We start from the raw sequence: 19,780 nt of genomic DNA on the forward strand, positions 1-19,780 counted from the left end.
TATTTCCGAGCTCATATAACCCGGCAACCTTCAAATCAAGAGTGAACAGGCATCTTCTGGGCGAGCTCACTCCATCGTAGGCCACGTCTTTGCCTTTGGCTAGTCTGTGGTCAAGAGTAAGCCCATTTATAATAAAAAAAAAAAAACTTAAAGTACAATGGACACAGACCACAAATGTGTTGGATTTTTTTTATTCATATCTCCAACACACGCCGCGAATACAAATTAACCTAAACTTTATTGTGTTTTATACGAGTGAAACTTTTATGGCCGTATTTTTATCACTTATGGCCGAATGCTCTGCCAAATTTACTGGATTGCTTTTGGCTTTTGGTTGGTTTTAAAACGTGAGCGACAATTATGGATAAAACAAGTAAAATCAGCAACAAATGAACGAAAAAATCTTGTTATTAAATTTAAAGTCTAATATTTAACTTTCTTTTTTAACTTGTTTCACCTACACGCTACCCGTTCATTCGAATGAACAAGTGTCCGAGGGGCGTCACGTGCCCGCCTTTGTAGTAGCGTGGCACGTACCTACTACACTCTTCTGAGTTTTACGTAGTAACTTATTAGTACTACTGGCCTTAGCGTCTATTTCAGACGATTTATGGTGCAATATCCGAGAGACATCGCTTTTGATGACTAAAGAGACCTATGCGAGAGCGACACATTTTGCCACACAGCTGACAAAGAAAGCTTCATAAGTCATAAGTCATTTATTTGCGAAAGATAGGGTATACATAGGTGTTAGTTTACAATAAAGTGAGCCAATCTACCTTGTCACACAGTGACATGCAAATCTCAGATTGTACCTAGGTCTAGTACTATTATGCATGCACTTAAATAATACCTATCTAAAGCTATATTATATCTTGCAACCGATTGCGACGTTTCGCTATGGTGTCTTCTTTCCCTTTAACTTATTAGTATTAGTTAGGTATTTGTGCAAGGCAAGTGAAGGATCTGTTATGTTAGTAACTTATTAACAGAGATCGGATTTTTGTGCGTCATGTCATACTAAAAGTCATTAAAATGACGTAAGTCACTAAGAATGTCGCAAATCCGTCCGATCTCTGCTTATTAATAATCTGTGACGTAGCATGAAACTGTCACTTTGACTAGGCCTGCTATGTCTTAGAAATCGATTGTGGGACATAATAGCATCTTAAGTTCATTTGTGGTATGAGTGACGTGCTAGCAACCTGGCATTGCAATCATCATCATCATCCTCCTTGCATTATCCCGGCATTTGCCACGGCTCATGGGAGCCTGAGGTCCGCATTGACAATTAATCCCAAGATTTGGCGTAGGCACTAGTTTTTACGAAAGCGACTTCCATCTGACCCTCCAACCCTCAGGGTAAACTAGACCTTATTGGAATTAGTCCAGTTTCCTCACGATGTTACCTGTCATTGCAATATCATTAAATATTACTTTTTTTTTCAACCCAAGACAACACAAATGGCATTGAAACATGAGCAGTTTCATGTACTCTGCACACCCCTTTTGATGGGAATACATACGACGTGAAAAAAATTGTACCTATAAAACTCCCGTGAGATTCATACATATTTAAAAATATTTTAAGCGGGTTACTCACGTATTAAGTCGATATAGCGTTCGACATGTTTCGGTTCAATTTCGAGAACCTTTCTCAAGAGTAGCGACCCCGCCTTTACAAGTCGAGAGCGCGACGCATAATACTGCGGGCGCTTGCCTTGCTCGGTGCGCGCGGCTGCTGAGGACGGGCGCAGGGGGGGTCGGCGGCGCGAGCGACGTCACCGTGGCGAGATCGGAGCTACCCACTATGTTACCGACATGTGTGTATGTGTGTGTTGTCGACTTAATACGTGAGTAACCCGCTTAAAATATTTTTAAAATTGTACCTAACAAATTGTATAAGCGAAATGACCCCTACCTACCTACATTAATTGCTGCGCCCTTCAGGGCTTCATGTGTCATTTCTGTACCTACCTATACTTTTAAGTACCTACTTGTATTTAAAACCTGTAATGTATATGTGAATTGCAATAAATAAATACAATACAATACGATACAGGCGTGAGTTCAAGAATGTAGGTAATTAATAGAAAAAATTTCAGCAATACTTGCAAAGTAAACAATTATTGTAATTATTTTCTACCTCTCCATTAATGATATCCTTATTCTTAATAACGAAAGTAACCCAATTTCAAAAACACCCTGTTCAGAATAAATTAATTCTTCGTTAATTGAGGGATCTGCTCTTCATTATTTATTCTTGAACCCTTAACCCGCTGGGTTAATTTGGAAAAGGTGAGCTCTTGACGTGAGCCGGTTGCTAAGTATGACGTGACTAGCTCGCCTGTCCGGCTCTGATATGAAAATGTGTTACAAGTTTGATTAAACTTATATTGACCGGGATATAGATTGTGATTACCTTTTTGAATTTTGCCGAGCTTCCGATATTTCGACGCAGTTGCATGCGTCATGATCACGGAAAATTGACGAAGGCGGGTGGATGTCAAAGCTGCGTAGACCGCGCGCGATCTACCCTCCTTCGCGCGCGTCGGCTGCGTTCACTTTCAGCGTTACCACTAGTCGCATTCACACTCGATGGTCTGTCCAGTCAGGTCTGTTCTGACTGCGCGAATAAGCCTTCGTCAGTTTTCCGTGATCATGACGCATGCAACTGCGTAGAAATATCGGGAGCTCGACAAAAATCAAAAAGATAATCACGGTCGGTTAATCACGGTCGGTGTTTTAATTTGTCGCCGCTCCTCAGATTTTTCGGACACATTATGAGAGCACCAATGCATAATATGGCGAATTAATGGTAAACATTCTTGGGGTGGGGCTCGTAAGAGATGGTCTGACTGTGTGAAGAAATCGTGTGGCGACAGCGTATACTGTGCAGTCCACATGGCTTATGACCGCGTTCAATGGAGATACGCTACTTGTGGTCGCGATCCTCGGCAATGAGGAAACGAGGAAGAAGAAGAAGTTATTTTAAACGTTTAATTTCGATGACATTATGATTTAATACATGACATTTTAATTTACTTAACCCGTGCACAGGCGGGGAAGTTAAAGGATTAGGTATTATTTTCAAGACTATAATTGTAGTTTTCTTGTTAAAATTTGATTTATGTTTATTTCAAAGAAGATTTTTATTGCTCTTACGCATTTTTTATAATAGTGTGGTGCAATAAAAACTACTAATCATATTGTTGTTTATTCTTTTATCAAAATTTTACCATTTATAAAAAAAGACTCGAGACTCGAGAAGACTCGAGACTTTGGGCTCGAGATTTCTCGAAACTCGAGACTTCTAATAGGTCGAGAAATCAGAAACCCTAGTCGCCGCTCTTTTCGAACTTCCTTTTTCCACACTTTTATCGTAATTCATAATTTCGAAAACGGTATATTTTGTACTTCGCAATGTTTATTATGAAACTAGCTTTTTTCCGTGTCTTCGCCCGCGTTTAATCTATTGCAATACAAACATTAACCGTTTTCACATTATCCGATCCGATTTCGGAAGGATTTCTATAGAAAAAATCCAAGAAACTTTGAATTTATGGGATATCCGACATCCGATATCGGATCGGATAATGTGAAAACGCAGGAGGAGAATTTAGAAAAATCCTTTCTTAGTGCTCCTCTACACCTTATAAGGAACCTACGTGCGTTTGGAATCTCTAGACCAGCGGTTTCGGCTGTGAGTTGATATGTCAGTCAGTCAGTTCTTCTTTTCTATATTTAGAAGTTAATAGTTAAACCACAGAATATATAATAGTACAAGTACAGAAGGCCCACTGCTTTGATGTTCACCAAATGCCGCCTTTTTAAATGCCTACAAAATGATTACAAAGAAACAAGCCGCACGTGCGCAGCGTCGGACGATAGGGTTGCCTACGGATTAAAAAATAATAATACTCAGAAAAAATGGTATCAAGTCTTGGGTACTTTCTAGGTATATATACAGTATTTATATCTTTTTGTTTAAGTCCCAACGTCACAAGCCTTATTGAACGTTTTCGTGGGACATAAATGACATAATCAATAGTAGATCCGTGTAAGATTGTCCTCTGTTTTATTAATGATTTTTATTTAACTAAGCATTATCAACCATTCCACACGCGGATATCGCATATAAACCTTTAAAAAAACTCTCGACATATAGAAAGTGCCAACGTGCGTTCCGTGAGAATACGAGCCAACCCTGATTAGGCCGCGAACTCGCGGCCGCTCGCATGTACTTGTAGCGCGGCGACGGAATCGCGGAGTGAGCCGCCCCTGGTTAAACGCTGAAGCTAAAGTTACCTAAATCTTGGCATCCTGCCTGCTCATAAATGCCACCAGCAAGACACGCGCTTCGCTTAAGGATTACTAGATAGGTTTTTGATGAGTCAACTTTTATGTTGAAAAGAGTTCTTGAAAGAAAATGGTTTTGAGCCAAAAGCTTCAGTTGAAAGAAGTAAGTAAGTAAGTAAATATTTTTATTGCACCATTTCAGCATTTTACATGTAAAAAAATATACAGAATGTTGAGTGAGAGTATAACTAGGTAACAATAGGCGGTCTTATCGCTAAAAAGCGATCTCTTCCAGACAATCTTAGGGTAGCTGGAAAAACGGAACAGAAACAAAAGCTAACATTGCAAGAACAAAAAATATAGAGAAAACCAACACAAACACACATACATATACCGAATACATAAATAAATATACCTTACATACACTTAATACAAACATACATAAATACAAATATCTGGGCGACCGAGCTTCGCTCGGTTCTATTTTAATATATCACGTCTTTAGATAAAAAAAAACTCTTATAAATACAAAAACAAAAAAAAAGACAAAAAACAAAAACTTAATTTCTGGCCGGAATTCGAAACCCTGACACCTACGATCTATCTGCGTACATTAGACCGACCTCGTACGACTGAGCTAAGCGGAATCGATGCGCGCGCGACGAAATTAACGACCATATTTTACGTTTAATAGCGCGAAAGAAAAACTCATGAAAACTCGAAAATTCGCGTTTTCCGGGATCTAAAGCTACGCTAGATCGATTTTTCACCCCCGAAAACCCCCACATAACAAATTTCAGCGAAATCGTTAGAGCGGTTTCTGAGATCGTCGGTATAAATAAATAAATAAATAAATATACAAGAATTGCTCGTTTAAAAGTATAAGATAAGATAAAGAGAAATGGCAACGTAAGATAGAGATAGTATAATTTAAGCTGATTATTGAAAATTGGAAGAGACTTTGCTAGTCTTAATTCTACTGGTAATGAAGAAGGTATGGAAATTTAAATTCATAAAGTCATGTCTGTATTTCCAAACGGGGTAGGCAGTTCACATAAACTACTCAAGCTTCAGTGACACTCGTAACTAATAGGTTAAACCTTTATTTGGTATTAAATACGGAAGGTCGTGAGTTCAAACCCACTACACTCAGACACTCACTATAGTATTGATGATTCTGGTAAAAATAAAAAAAAACCGGCCAAGTGCGAATCGGAGTTCTCCTATAGTTAATATGGACTCGCCCACCGAGGGTTCCGTATCCGTACAAACAATCTCAAGTTTCAATAGTTAAAACAATCTCGTGTTTTTCATATATGACTAATGTAGATACTAATGAGAATTATTGTGTATAGCGCCATCTATCGGTGAATTCGCTAACTAATTTGAGCGACCTGTATAATACGTATGTTGGATTTTCAGGGATAATTGTTTATACCTACCAAAGACCCATATAACTTCGTATAGACCGATAAAGTCTAAGAAAAAAACGTACCCCAAAACCATACAGAAAAAGGTACGGTGAGCTAGATGGCGATACACCTTTGGGGTACCCTCGGCTAGATGGCGCTAATATTAATATTTGACATTATAAAACATATCAAGCTTAAGAATATGGGCCAAATTGTCAAAACTGAGGTTCAAAAGTTTTAAGCCTGTGTCGAGAGATGGCAGTCTATGCACTGTGATTACACATTTTACTTTGACAGTAACTCTCTTTAATACTCGATCCTCTTTGTACCTACCTAAATATTAACTGCCTTCGACAGTTTTAATTATATTTGAAAGAGAATATTTTACAAAAAATCTCGTACCAATTTGAAGTACGATACGCAAGGGTGGTTAAATCGAAAGTTAAACTCGACACACGATTTTATGTTTCCTGTAAATTTAAAATATAACCAATGTTTCATAAATTTTCATATTTTTCCTTGGTAATCTTCGGAGATAAGGGGGGGGGGTTACTTTTTTACATTTTCCTTCAAAATTATAACAAAAAATTTCAATACTTTTGATATATTCAATTTGAGCTCTTTCTAACGATACCCCACTTGACCTAGTACCTTGACATTTACAGTTTGCCCCCTTTCATTTTGGCCATTTCCTATAATTAATATTAATAAATAAATAAAAATAATACCTTCAATTTGTAGAGGTTAACAATGTTCATATTTCATAACTATTCTAAATTTCAAAGCGATAGCATAAGTAGTTCTCGAGATATTTAGTAATGTGACAAACAGACAGACAGACGGACAGAGCAGCACCATATTAAAGGTTCCTTTTTAACCCGCGACGCAAAAACGACGGGGTGTTATAAGTTTGACGTGTCTGTCTGTCTGTCTGTCTGTCTGTTTGTCTGTCTGTGTGTGTGTCAGTCTGTGGCATCGTAGCTCCCGAACGGATGAACCGGTTTCGATTTAGTTTTTTTTATTTGAAAGCTGTGTTAGTCGGGAGTGTTCTTAGCCATGTTTCATGAAAATCGGTCTACTAGGTCGCGGTCGGGGGTTTTTCAAAATTTTAATTTTTGTACCTTTTTGGTACGGAACCGCAAAAGGGTCAAAGATTGCACCGTACACATTCAGGGTTCCCTAAACGATCATTACAGGCATCTACTCTTATATGATCAATACAAACAAAACAAAACAATAATTAATATACACAATAAAGCACTCAAACAGCTTATAACAATAATAGCTCGTGTTCAGTTTGGGTGAATAAAGTATGGTTTTATACACTCTGCGTACAGTAATAATGAATGAGACGATATTGATGCATCAAGCTACGCTATAAATAGTGGATGTGTCACTTTGACCGATCGTCAAAGTGCACCCCTGCATGCTACGCTGCGGTCCCGGTTTCGAATCTCGGTAAGGACATTTATTTGTGTGATGAGCACAGATATTTGTTCCTGAGTCATGGATGTTTTCCATGTATATAAGTATTTATATATTATATATATCGTCGTCTGAGTACCCACAACACAAGCCTTCTTGAGCTTACCGTGGACCTCAGTCAATCTGTGTAAGGATGTCCTATAATATTTATTTATTATTTATTTATTTGTTTATTTATTTAAATAACCTAACCACAAAATTAAAATTTTGAAAAAAAAACCCCGACCGCGACATAGTAGACCGATTTTTATGAAACATGGCTAAGAACACTCCCGACTAACTCAGCTTTCCAACAAGAAAAAACTAAATTTAAATCGGTTCATCCGTTCGGGAGCATACACACAGACAGACAAACAGACAGATAATAGACAGACAGACAGACAGACACGTCAAACTTATAACACCCCGTCGTTTTTCTGTCGGGGGTTAATTAATGATTTTGATGTTTTGGAATCTTAAGAATTTAATTTGAATAGTACCCAATAATACTAAAAACAATATTAATTATTCATGACGGTCTAAATAATAATTATATGTCGCAGCGTGAGGTGGCTCTGCCACCAATTCGTAAACAATATTGTTATTTTTGTATTAACGCGGGTAGTCGCATGTAAACATTAGATTTGTAGTATCAATCATAGGTATGAAGTCGCGAAACATGACAGTTGTAATTGATTAAATTTTGATTGTAGGTAACATTTGAGTGTTTATCGTGCCATGTTATTTAAATGGCAACAATATGAAAGAATGATAAAGTTGGTTTACTTGTCAATCGTATCCGCTTGTTCCTATTTTCTGATTGGTCGTCAATTATTGTGTAAACATTGTTAAATAAGGTGTTTAAGTTGCCTAACCTGTGAAAGCATAATCAATCATGTTTTAGTTTTATGATTTAATAATCATTGTTGTGAATTATTCTGTAATGCCTTTTCTTTATGAGTGTTTTGGAACGTCAAGTAGTTAACTTGGGTGAGTTCGGCACGAGGTGGCAGCACTGTTATTAACTTGAAATTGTCGTTATGTTGGCAACCGAATTGTCACGTTGGTGGTAAACGGAAATGTGATTCATTCTTGATTGGACCGTACTGGGTAAAGGTCGTGGATTCTAGATGGAACCGCGCTGGAGAAAGGTTGTAGATACTTGATCGGAGAGTTGTAGACGTTGACCACACTCGTGCCTAATTCGCCGCGTTCCCGAAGGCTTATACCTGAAGGACAATTCTGATAGTTTATTGAGTCTTATCGTTCTATAACCGTTCTAACTAAGTGTTCTATTCCAAGTGTTATTTGACAACTTTAATAACATTACTAGTTAATTATGTGAGCCAAGCCAAGGCTCAAAAGCTCAGTCACAGGGTTCCATCATTTAATCTATTGCTTCCAGTTTCATGTGAGGGCATGTCCGTGGCCCTCGAGCTCCGGTATGGGGGTTTATCATTTAAACCACTGCTTCCAGCTACATTTGCTTTATTACATTGATTGCTTCTATTACAGTGTCAAATAATAATCAGGAATATAACATTAATCAAATCATTAATCATCTACTATCAGTAGTTACAATCCGTACAAAAACTCTTATAACCTAAAAAGTGAAGTGCCGCCAAATCTGACGTTTACTGTTGACATTCGTTAAGCCCATGCACAGATGAGCTACGATCAGTATAAGGCTATATATACAGAATGTTATTCATTGTGATGCTTACAGCTTCGGCCGTCCTTATTATAAAGTGAGCCCTCTCACTAAACATATTCACCTCAATAATAGTGGTAACAAACGTACGGGTACCTATCTACGCTTAATGTCTACATTCATTACTACAGTATCAATCCACAGACATTCATTACTACAGTATCCTTCTCCTAAACCTTATTAAATAATCAGTATAGCACATATACAAAATCTTAAATTCTTTCGTAACCTTATTACAGTTATTAAATATACAAGAGCTATCAGTTTAACACATATAAAATCATCAGCCTTTTAATCTCATAAAATCACAAATCAAGATCACTTTTAATCTGCAGTTACCTATCTTTCATTAATATATTAAGGAACTTAAATCATGCTCTTCTAGACAGTTTATGAGTAAGTAAAAATCAACATCAATACAGCCTGTCCAAATGCCTGCTCTAAACCTATGCATAACTTTTTTTTTGTAATATTCAACATATTATAAACACTTGCATTACCTACATCAAGTAGCTGTAACAGCTTGCATTTCGTTGAAGTTTTCCAATCTAGCAACTAATTTACAATCATAGACTGCTCCAAGCAATTAATACAAGTAGGTATAAACGACCATTAACAACCGCAGCCTGTCTTCAAGGCCTACTCAACATTCTGGCAAATTAGATCATTATATTCAATGCGTGTCTTGATCAATCGCAACCCTCGGTCTTTCACAGCTTTCAGGAACTGTTCTTATCACATTAACAAAGTATATATATAAATAATAATCTCAGTCCGCTTTCAAAGGTCAGTTCTAAACATATTAACGAATTATGTATCATTAACAATGCCATAGGCAGTTTGAATTTTGTACATAATATAAAGTGATTAACACTCTCAGTTTGTCCACAAATGTTCTAATCATATGAACAAAGTATTATCATTAACTATCTCAGTCTGTTTACAATACCTGTTTTATAACCAGTATGATTATCCATTTTATCAAAGTATATAAAACATCATTATCAATCTCTGCCTACTAGGCTTGTTATTTAAGTATTGACTAAGTATAATATATCATTAATAGTCACATTCAGCTTACAAAGTCAATTCTAATCATATTATCGAGGTTTTTATATTATATCATTAACTATCTCAGTCTGCCTTCAAGGCCGGTTCCAAAGTATAACATATTAGCAAAAGTATATTTTCTAATTAACATCACAGTCTGCCTACTAGACTAGGCCTGCTCTTATCATATTAATAAAGTATATTATATCACTAATAATCAGTCTGCTTACAAGCCTGTTCTAATTATATTAACAAAGTATATATCATTAACAGTCAACCTAAAGGCCTGTTCTGAACATATTAATAAGAGATATTATACCATAAACATCCGCAGTCTGCCTTTAAGGCCTGCTCTTTTCATCAACAAAATATAATTTGTTATGGCCCGTTCTTGACTAATCAAGGCGGTCTGCCAATCAATCAATTAAATTATGGCCTGCTCTAGACTGGTGTGGCCTAGACAGTCTGCCATATCGGCCTGCTCTAGAATGTCAAGATGGTATTATAGCCTGTTCTAGACAGTCTGCCTTCACGGCCTGCTCTAGAATGTCAGGCTACTACCCAAACCTGTTCCAGACAGTCTGCTCCTTCATTCAACCTAATCAATCAATATAATTTTATAATTTGGTATGGCCTGCTCTAGACTGGTGTGGTCTAGACAGTCTGCCATAACGGCCTGCTCTAGAATGCCAAACTGGTATCATAGCCTGTTCTAGACAGTCTGCCTTCACGGCCTGCTCTAGAATGTTAGGCCCAACCCAGTCAGGACCTGTTCCAGACAGTCTGCTCCTTCATTCATCATAATCAATCAATCAAAAGGTATTAACCTTTTCAATCTTATATGTTTGTTATGGTAAATAATATCATCATCAACAATCAGGGCCTGCCCCAGACAGTCTGCCTTTAAGGCCTGTTCTGAGCAGTTTTCCAACATAAATTTACCTATCAATATTTTGTTTAAAATTTGATTCACGCAACAAGCTTACATTACAAGAATCTTCGAATCGACATAAGTCACAATCTATACATAGCTTTGTTTGTTTTACCTACTATCATGGCCTGGTCTAGACTACACACTGCCATAACTCGGCACTCAATTAAGATTTTACAATATGTATATAAAGACTAGTATAGTCGTGCCAGCTATTAATCTTATAACATTGAATCTCGACACTCTCAATCAATGCACATATAGAGAGATTCGCTTCCTTATCGTGTAAGTACACGGCACTGCAGTACGGCGACTCTGCGACCCTGATCACCAGCAGCTTGGCACTCGGTCCGCTGGCAGTGGCTCCACCATCTATCAGATTTAACCTTCTTTACATCAGTGTGCTCTTGCAGCGAGGCTCTTCCAAATCATCAATTTCATCCGATCAGCCATATTACCAGCGTTGGAACATAAAACAAATAGAAACACATTATACTATTGTCAGTACCTAATTCTCGTTCTAGCCACAGACATTAAAAATTCGATCAGACACAGTCGATCATCATCATTATAATTCGTCTAGGTATAAGATTATTACCATCATTATAATCCATCATCGATTTTATCTGGTTATTAACCCTGTTATATACATCGAAACAAACTTTCAGTCAACATAGAAAAGCATAGAAAAATCACCCTCAAGAGACCTGCTACTTATTGAGTATAGTACCTTAAAACCTAAAATTATCAGTATTGAAATTGAATCAGTAATCAGACGTCATGGACATCAGTCTCAGTAGATACTCTCAGTATTTTAATCAAAGATTCATATCATTAATTTAATACAATGACATTCATACTAATTTCATTTATCAACCTTGAATATATTTAGAAAATTAAGTATTATATTCACAATTTCCGTTACTTTTAACGCCTTAATTGCCAAATTGGCTTCGTAATTGCAGTTTCACGTGCTCTGCCTACCCCATTTTGAAATACAAACATGGCGTTATGTAAGTTTATCAGTAAATATTAATTAAATGCAACATCCCTGGGAATATATTGGGTAGCTATTGAAATCTTGTAGCTATTAGTAACCTTTAATGAAACAAAACTTCTTAGGTACCTATACAAATATTCAATGAACTTTCCTACGTATTACATTCTCTTTCTCTTGCAGTTTTATAACGTTAATTGTTTATTAACCCGCAGATTCATAATGGCAATAATCAACTACTTATTGGAATCGGAAATTTCAGAAACATCTCTTCAACCTCTGGCTCTGCAGCGACTCACGAGGGCGCAACAAACAACATTATTCAGACAAAATCAAAATGAACCTCTGAAGTCTTTGGCCGGAGCCGAAAACGCTATTTGCATACCAGCCATATTATTTAGAATAAGTTCAGTTACTTATATCTTATTCATTTCTTCTTTTTGTTACATTGGTACAGCCGTCGAGCTCTATTTGGATGTAAACAGCACTCTTCTAAATAAAATGTAACCTTCAATTTTGTATTCGTTGGTTACCTTAATACGATTAAATTTACCTACTTATTTCTGGTCATCACTGAGTCTCCATCATACAATAATTAATTACACCAAATATTATGATCAAAAGTTGATTTCATGATGCTTTATGAAAAATTAAACCAACTCCAAATTCCTCCCTTTCTGGCTTATTTCGCAAGGTTTCTTTATATTAAAATGTCATTTACCGTTAACCACATAAGTACATTTAAGTCACTCTGGAAACTCTAGATTTTACCTTTTTTTGTATCATTGGACTAGGTACTAAGCCACCAAAGACAATGTACGGCATATCGACACCACACAATAAAATCACTGCAACAATCATCTGCTAAGATGCTGTGGCCAATGATGTATCAATACAACAGGAATCCGAACAAATAAATGTATTAATACCAAAACTTGGTAGTACCTAAACAATTTGAAGTAGATACTTCTATTTACCATTGTTACTTTTTTTTAAAGTCCATTTTCAATGATAATTGAATAAAAAAAGTTCTGCTGGTATTTCAAACAAGCATGGTTTTTTTGATATTTAATTTAAATTACTTATATAACTTGATATTTTTTTAAATTTTAATAAGTAGGTACCTACAGGTCACCTGCTTTTACCTTTACTAGGCACTGTATACCTTGAACTGGCTTGTAATTTTTACCTTTACTAGGCACTTGCAATTTTAAATATAGTGACCTAAAAGTTACGACCTGGTAGTTGTGTTTACTTAAAATACATCAATAATTACTCTGTCTATTAACCTGAATCTACCATACTATAAATTATTTGTGTTCTTTTCTAGAATAATTCCATAGAATTACTGACTCTCTAACATGTTGGTAGTGGGGAAAAGTAATGTGCATACTCAATCCCTTAAAACAAAAACTAAAAAAAAAACCGGGTTATCACTAAACCTTTTATACTTACATACATATTTGATCATCAACATAGATAAATATCACATGGTAATATTCAAAGGCATACTTTCGTGATGTACATTGTACAGTACCAAAATTCGAAATGGAATCAGAGGCCAATTGTCCTGGATGAAAATGATGATGCTTTGAAATTGTAACCTTTGTTTTCGGAGTAACCTTTTAGAAATTTAGTGTTAAAAGATAGTGACACCATGAAATGGTTGTGTGTCTCTTTTACACTCATGTACTGTTTATATCATTAGTAACATTACTTAACTACCTTTGTATGTAACCCCGTGATTAATCATGCCAGTTATCCATATCAGTCGGTCACAAAAATCATTAGAGAATCAATGAAGAATTTGAAGTAATTAATAATATCCATAATTGAGGAGTAATCAATTCAGGAAAACCCATTATATCTTTATATTGCATAAATATTAATCATACTTTCACAAAATTCAGGCTTGATAGTATAAGCGGACCTTTGATTAGCTTACTACACCAGAGGTAATAGTCTGGAATAGAGATCTGATTCACTCTACCAGTTTTAATATGTCACTACCAGTACCGCTACACATTTGGAATTCTTATCATTTGTGATTTTATTTATTCACTTTTTACTTGCCTACTCTCCTTAAATTATTAAATAAAGCATTCAACATCAACTATGTACATTGTAGTATTCATTTGCCTAGATCTCAAAATATTTATAAATAAATATTGCGCTACGGAATCAAAACTAATTTCTTTGTACCTTATACCTCAAATAACTGATACATATATTTTATATATAATTATGTACATGAACTATCTATTGAGCTATGTATTCTGATTTATGAACCACAGTTTATATATTCTATGACCTGTGACCTGTGTGCCGCTTGGTAAAAATCTCTTTATATTGAAACCCGACATAGCCTGCTAACAATTTAATTTAGCATGCTACTGCTTGAAGCTCTTTTCTCATTTTTCATAATAGCTAAAACTTTGGATTGTTAATCTATATCATTATCTTTGTTATATTTCATCAAACATATATATAGGTACTATATAACCAATGTGTCTGAACTAAAAAAAAAAGTACTTTTCAGTAAACCATCCAAAAGAATAAATATACATTCAACTTACATGTGTTAATCAGTTTTCTCTGAGTACCTGCACTGCACCAGAATACTGTGTATTCTGTCCAATGCCATTCTTACCATCTAGCATTTCATATCCTTATCAACATGTTCAAGGCTTGTGCTGATGACATAGTTAGTTTCACCAAAGAGCTAATGCTTCAACCCTTAAGTTACCTCTCATCATACATCAGCTGTTTGATTCCTTGAGTTGTTCCTTTGTGTATGGCAGCTTCTCATCTCACAGCCCAAAAACAAACAATACAAAAGAAATGGTTAATAATTTGATCAACTGAAAACAAAGTTATGCTAGATGCACCAAACAAAAACCTTTTGGTTTTAAGTAAACAAAACGATCTGTCTTTTGCTCCTCTTATCGAACAAGTTAATGAAATCTTGTATCATTTATACACATATTTTCTGTAGTTTCTATTATCAAACCAACTTTTAGAAGGCCAAGTGACGTTTACGCACCTTGTGGACATTAGATCCTTTATCCAACTTCTGAGATGTGAGCCAAGCCAAGGCTCAAAAGCTCAGTCACAGGGTTCCATCATTTAATCTATTGCTTCCAGTTTCATGTGAGGGCATGTCCGTGGCCCTCGAGCTCCGGTATGGGGGTTTATCATTTAAACCACTGCTTCCAGCTACATTTGCTTTATTACATTGATTGCTTCTATTACAGTGTCAAATAATAATCAGGAATATAACATTAATCAAATCATTAATCATCTACTATCAGTAGTTACAATCCGTACAAAAACTCTTATAACCTAAAAAGTGAAGTGCCGCCAAATCTGACGTTTACTGTTGACATTCGTTAAGCCCATGCACAGATGAGCTACGATCAGTATAAGGCTATATATACAGAATGTTATTCATTGTGATGCTTACAATTAGAAGTTTACGTTTGTAACAAAGTTGAGCTACCTGTTTTAGTGTTGTCGAGTTTGTCGGGCTAGTGGTGTAGGATCCGAACCGGTGTAGCTTATTTGAAAATAAAGTCGTAACCGTTTTTATGTTGTTTCTTATTTTCGAGCAATCCGTCTTTATTAGAGCAATCCTTATTGATTTTTGGCACTGAGTAATAAATTAAGGTTAGGTTAGGAATGGTCAACGTGGGGTGCTACGGACAGGAAACCTCCCAGTGTGCCATGTCCCTTCTCATTCCTCTTGATCCGAATGATCCGGAGGAACGGGAAGGGTTCATGGACGGTGCGCCCCGGGGGCAACGGTAAGTAATTTCTTGGTTTCTAAGTTATTGGTTATTGGAGCTGCTAATGTCCTGTCGTGGGGGGTCTCTCCGCAGGTCCTCTGTCTAGCAGAGATCCTTGTGGATGGGACCAGAGGGGTTGGTAACCTCTTTAGAGGGACCGTTTTCGGTCGAGAGGGTGTGGTCTTTTTGGGCCGTCAAAATTTGTTTATGGGGGGTTGCTCCAGAAATGGTTGCAACGGGTGCGGCGATGTGCCAAGCGCACTCGACATATAGTCGACGCCGGACCAACCGCTGCTTGTCTCGGGGTCGTAGTCATGTTTTGCGGCATCGGGAAAACATCGGGGGTCTTGCCTTAACTGGCTGGGCCGCGAGGAAGACAACCTCAATAAAAAATCACCCCTAATCCTAAGCGGCGGAGCACCGCGAGAGGATGCATGGCTGTAGTGGAGTCAGTCGCTAGTGCTTTCCCCCGTTAGGGTACCGGCCGACACTCGTAACGGGATACGCTAGGCTTATCCTCTGGATGGACGATTTAATTCTTTTTTTACTCGTGGGAACTATATGGAATTTAAAAAACTAAAAAATAAAAATGAAGAGGGAAAGCCCAAAATAAAGGGCACAAAAGTGGAGAAGCGCAGCCGGAAGTTGAAGGAAAGCGGCTCCGACAAAATGGCGGAAAGCGTGGCAGATATGCTCGCAGCTACGGACGAGAGTGACAAGTCAGATTGCACTCTTGTAACCATCAGATCGAGGTCTAACTCGAGCTGCTCTGTGAGTTCTAATATACGACGCTTTTGGGCAAATGATGACACAGCTGAGCAGCAAAGAGCTAGTGATGTGGCATCTCAGCCCTTCTTTGATGACTGGGAGGTACCTGACTCCCCTGAGCCAGCAGCGCATGAAGGTCAAGAGGTAAAGACCAAGCGTTCAAGGGGACGTCCGCCAAATATAGGCGAATATATAGGTCTGGCGGCGGCACAAAGAGCCCTTAAAGAGGCAAAAGGGAAGACTCTTGGGACGGAGGCGGAATTGGCGATTGCACGTCAAACGAAAGAGGCAAGACAGCTTTCAAAGTTGCCTGCAGCAAGTGAAGACTTGAGTCAGAAATCGGCTGAAGATCTTTCGAAGTCAGTGACGGACCATGTAAATATTATTGAGAACGTGGCCAAAACGTCAAAAAATTTGAAGGGAACCTACGTCAAGGCCCTTAATCAAGCGGCGATGAACATTGCAAAGGCATTTGATTATTTAAGCCAGCGCACAATTTCGGACGAGACTCGCCAATTGCAGGCAGCGAATAATCGTCTGCAAGCAGAGATGGTCTGCCTCCGCGCGGAGTTGGCACAGCTCAAGGCAGAAGTAGAGCGTGCAAAGCAAACGGAGACTCCTGTAAAGGAGGTCCTGCAATCCGGATCAGGCGAGGACGCAGATATGCCAGACGGGACACTGGACGCGCTGCCTGCCCTGAAGGAAAATTTGTTGTCACAGAAGAGTCAACCGGTGATTGATCTTACGCCCGCGTCCAAGGATGACGAATTCATGCGTGCAGTGGCCCTCCGGGTGGGAGAAATTGTAAGCGCACGCCTGGACGGACTAGAAGCCGAGGGTCGTCTGCTACCAGCTAAACAATTGAGACCAGCATTGGCAACAGACAAGAAGAAGCAGGTTTCAGTGTCTACGGCTTCTGCTGCGGTGAGAATGACTGCTGGAACCAGTGGTAAAATAGTAATAGATGCCACTAAAAAACCACAGCCCGCTCCAGCTCCTGGAGTTAAGAAGAAGGCCACAAAAAAGGCTACAAGGAATAAAGGTGGGACTCAAAACCAGCCATCAACGGTGACGCCCATACCTCGCTCCCTGCCACCTGCCCCTGCCACTATGAAAGAGGGCTGGAACTTAGTAGCAAGCAAGGGGAATAAGCGAAAGAATGATCGTGCTGCCCCAGTGCAGTTAACAGAAAAGGCGAAAGCCCAAAAGCTTAAAGCCCCTCGATCAGCGGCTGTGGTGTTGACTCTACAACCGGAGGCGGTAGAAAAAGGCATCACATATAGAGACGTGATTGCCGAGGCTAAGACCAAAGTCCAACTGGCGGATATAGATATTCCTGGTGGACTGCGCTTCAGGCGGGCGGCTACCGGAGCGTGTGTTCTCGAGATACCTGGAGCATCTAGTGGCGACAAAGCGGATAAGCTAGCTGATGCAATAAGACAACAGATCGACGGTGAAAAGATACGGGTATCAAGGCCAACAAAAACCGTTGACATTCGCGTCACTGGCCTGGACGATTCGGTTACCTCAGAAGAGGTGGTAGCGGCTGTGGCACGAACCGGAGGTTGTACTATTGATACGGTGAAGGCCGGAGAAATACGCCAGGGATTCTCAGGACTCGGTACAGTGTGGGTTCAATGCCCGATCGTGGCTGCTAAAAAAGTGGTAGCTGGGGGTCGCCTACTGGTAGGATGGGTCTCGGCTCAGGTAAAGCTACTAGAAAAGAGGCCTTTACGATGCTTCCGGTGCCTTAGAAATGGGCACGTAAGGGCGCAATGTACAGCGGAAACAGACCGGTCCGAAACCTGTTTTCAGTGCGGCAAAGAGGGTCACAAAGCGGCTAATTGCACTGCTGCGCCACACTGTGCGGAGTGCGCGGCAGCTAGCAAGCCGTCAGAACACAGAATAGGCAGCAAAGCGTGTACTACGCTTAAAAATGCCGGGAAATTGAAGAAGACCAACGCTTCAGGTAACCCTCGGGCCCTCTCGCAGTCGGTCGTGTCACCCACAGTGGTCTTGACAGAGGAGGCACAAACAATGGCCGTCGATTAAATGGCGACCATTGAATTTTTACAGGGGAACCTCAACCACGCTGCTAGGGCTCAGGATCTTTTCCATCAAAGTATGGCACAGTGGTCGATTCACATTGCCGTAGTAGCGGAGCCCTATAAAGTGCTTGACAGAGATGACTGGGCTGGGGACCTAGATGGAACCGTGGCTATAATTACGCGGAGCGCTGCCGGCTCCAATCCATTTAAAAGCGTAATAAAAGGACACGGCTGTGTCGCGGTGGTATGCGGGGATTTGGCAGTAGTTGGAGTCTACTTCTCTCCAAACAAAGCACTCGCAGAATTCGAGAACTTTCTTGTTGATGTCGGTTCTCTTGTTAGTCAGCTTCATCCTGTCCCCATTATCGTAGCTGGTGATTTTAACGCAAAAAATGTGGCGTGGGGTTGCCCATCGACAGATCCAAAGGGACGTACTCTTTTAGAGTGGGCAATTAGCTCAAATCTGGCTGTTATGAATACGGGAACGGCAAACACGTGTGTGCGACAACAAGGTGGCTCCATCGTGGACATCACATTTGCTGGTGCCGCCGTGGCACACCGTGTTCAGGATTGGGAAGTCTTAGTAGATGTGGAGACCTTGTCAGATCACCGTTATATTCGGTTTGGTATCTCTGCACTCCCCAGGCGCTTTATGCCAAGACGTAATGATCCGATTGAAGGCGGTCCACGATGGGTGCTTAAAAAACTTGATAAGGATGACTTAGAGTTGGCGGTAATGGTACGTACATGGACGATGGAGTCGGAAGAGGTAACCGATATCGAGGCTGAAGCCGAATGGTTCCGCAGGTGCATGACGGAGGTCTGCGATGCGGCCATGCCTCGATTCAAGGCGTTCTCTCCCCGACGTACCGTGTACTGGTGGTCTTCAGATCTTGCGCAGTTGCGCAAGGAGTGTGTGTTCACCAGACGTCAGTACACGCGACAACGAAGTCGACGGAATAGAGACGAAGCGGCAGAAGCGACCCTGTATACTAAATATAAGGAGGCAAAAGAGGCACTTAAAGCTGCTATCGGACAAGCCATTGACCGGTCACGAGAGGAGTTTCTGGAGACTCTTAACAAAGATCCATGGGGAAGGCCATACAAGCTTGTTAGGCAAAAGCTTCGGCCGTGGGCCCCCCCGCTAACACAGAGTCTCGAACCTCAGCTGCTGGATAACGTAGTTGCCGCTCTTTTTCCTCACAGGCCTCGGCAAAATCCACCGTCTATGGTTCTATCTATTAGGGCACCTGAAAGGCAACATGACGAAGAAACAGACACGCCGCCTGTCACCGAGGACGAGTTGGGAGCAGCG

The 19,780-nt window shown here is 39.4% G+C and overlaps 1 protein-coding gene and 1 long non-coding RNA gene across 2 annotated transcripts; one reads left to right on the plus strand and one right to left on the minus strand.

Moving 5' to 3' along the window:
* Positions 1-9,862: 9,862 nt before the first annotated feature.
* Positions 9,863-15,322, minus strand: LOC125237088. Its single transcript, XR_007178284.1, has 2 exons — positions 14,441-15,322; positions 9,863-11,287 (listed from the first exon to the last, which is right to left on the minus strand). It is a non-coding gene; the product is annotated as an uncharacterized LOC125237088 (long non-coding RNA).
* Positions 15,323-16,318: 996 nt separating this feature from the next.
* Positions 16,319-18,469, plus strand: LOC125236905. Its single transcript, XM_048143824.1, has one exon. The coding sequence runs from the start codon at positions 16,319-16,321 to the stop codon at positions 18,467-18,469; it is 2,151 nt and encodes a 716-aa protein (XP_047999781.1).
* Positions 18,470-19,780: the final 1,311 nt, after the last annotated feature.

This window comes from Leguminivora glycinivorella, chromosome 20 (genome assembly GCF_023078275.1).
Source record: "Leguminivora glycinivorella isolate SPB_JAAS2020 chromosome 20, LegGlyc_1.1, whole genome shotgun sequence".
NCBI classification, from domain to species: domain Eukaryota; kingdom Metazoa; phylum Arthropoda; class Insecta; order Lepidoptera; family Tortricidae; genus Leguminivora; species Leguminivora glycinivorella.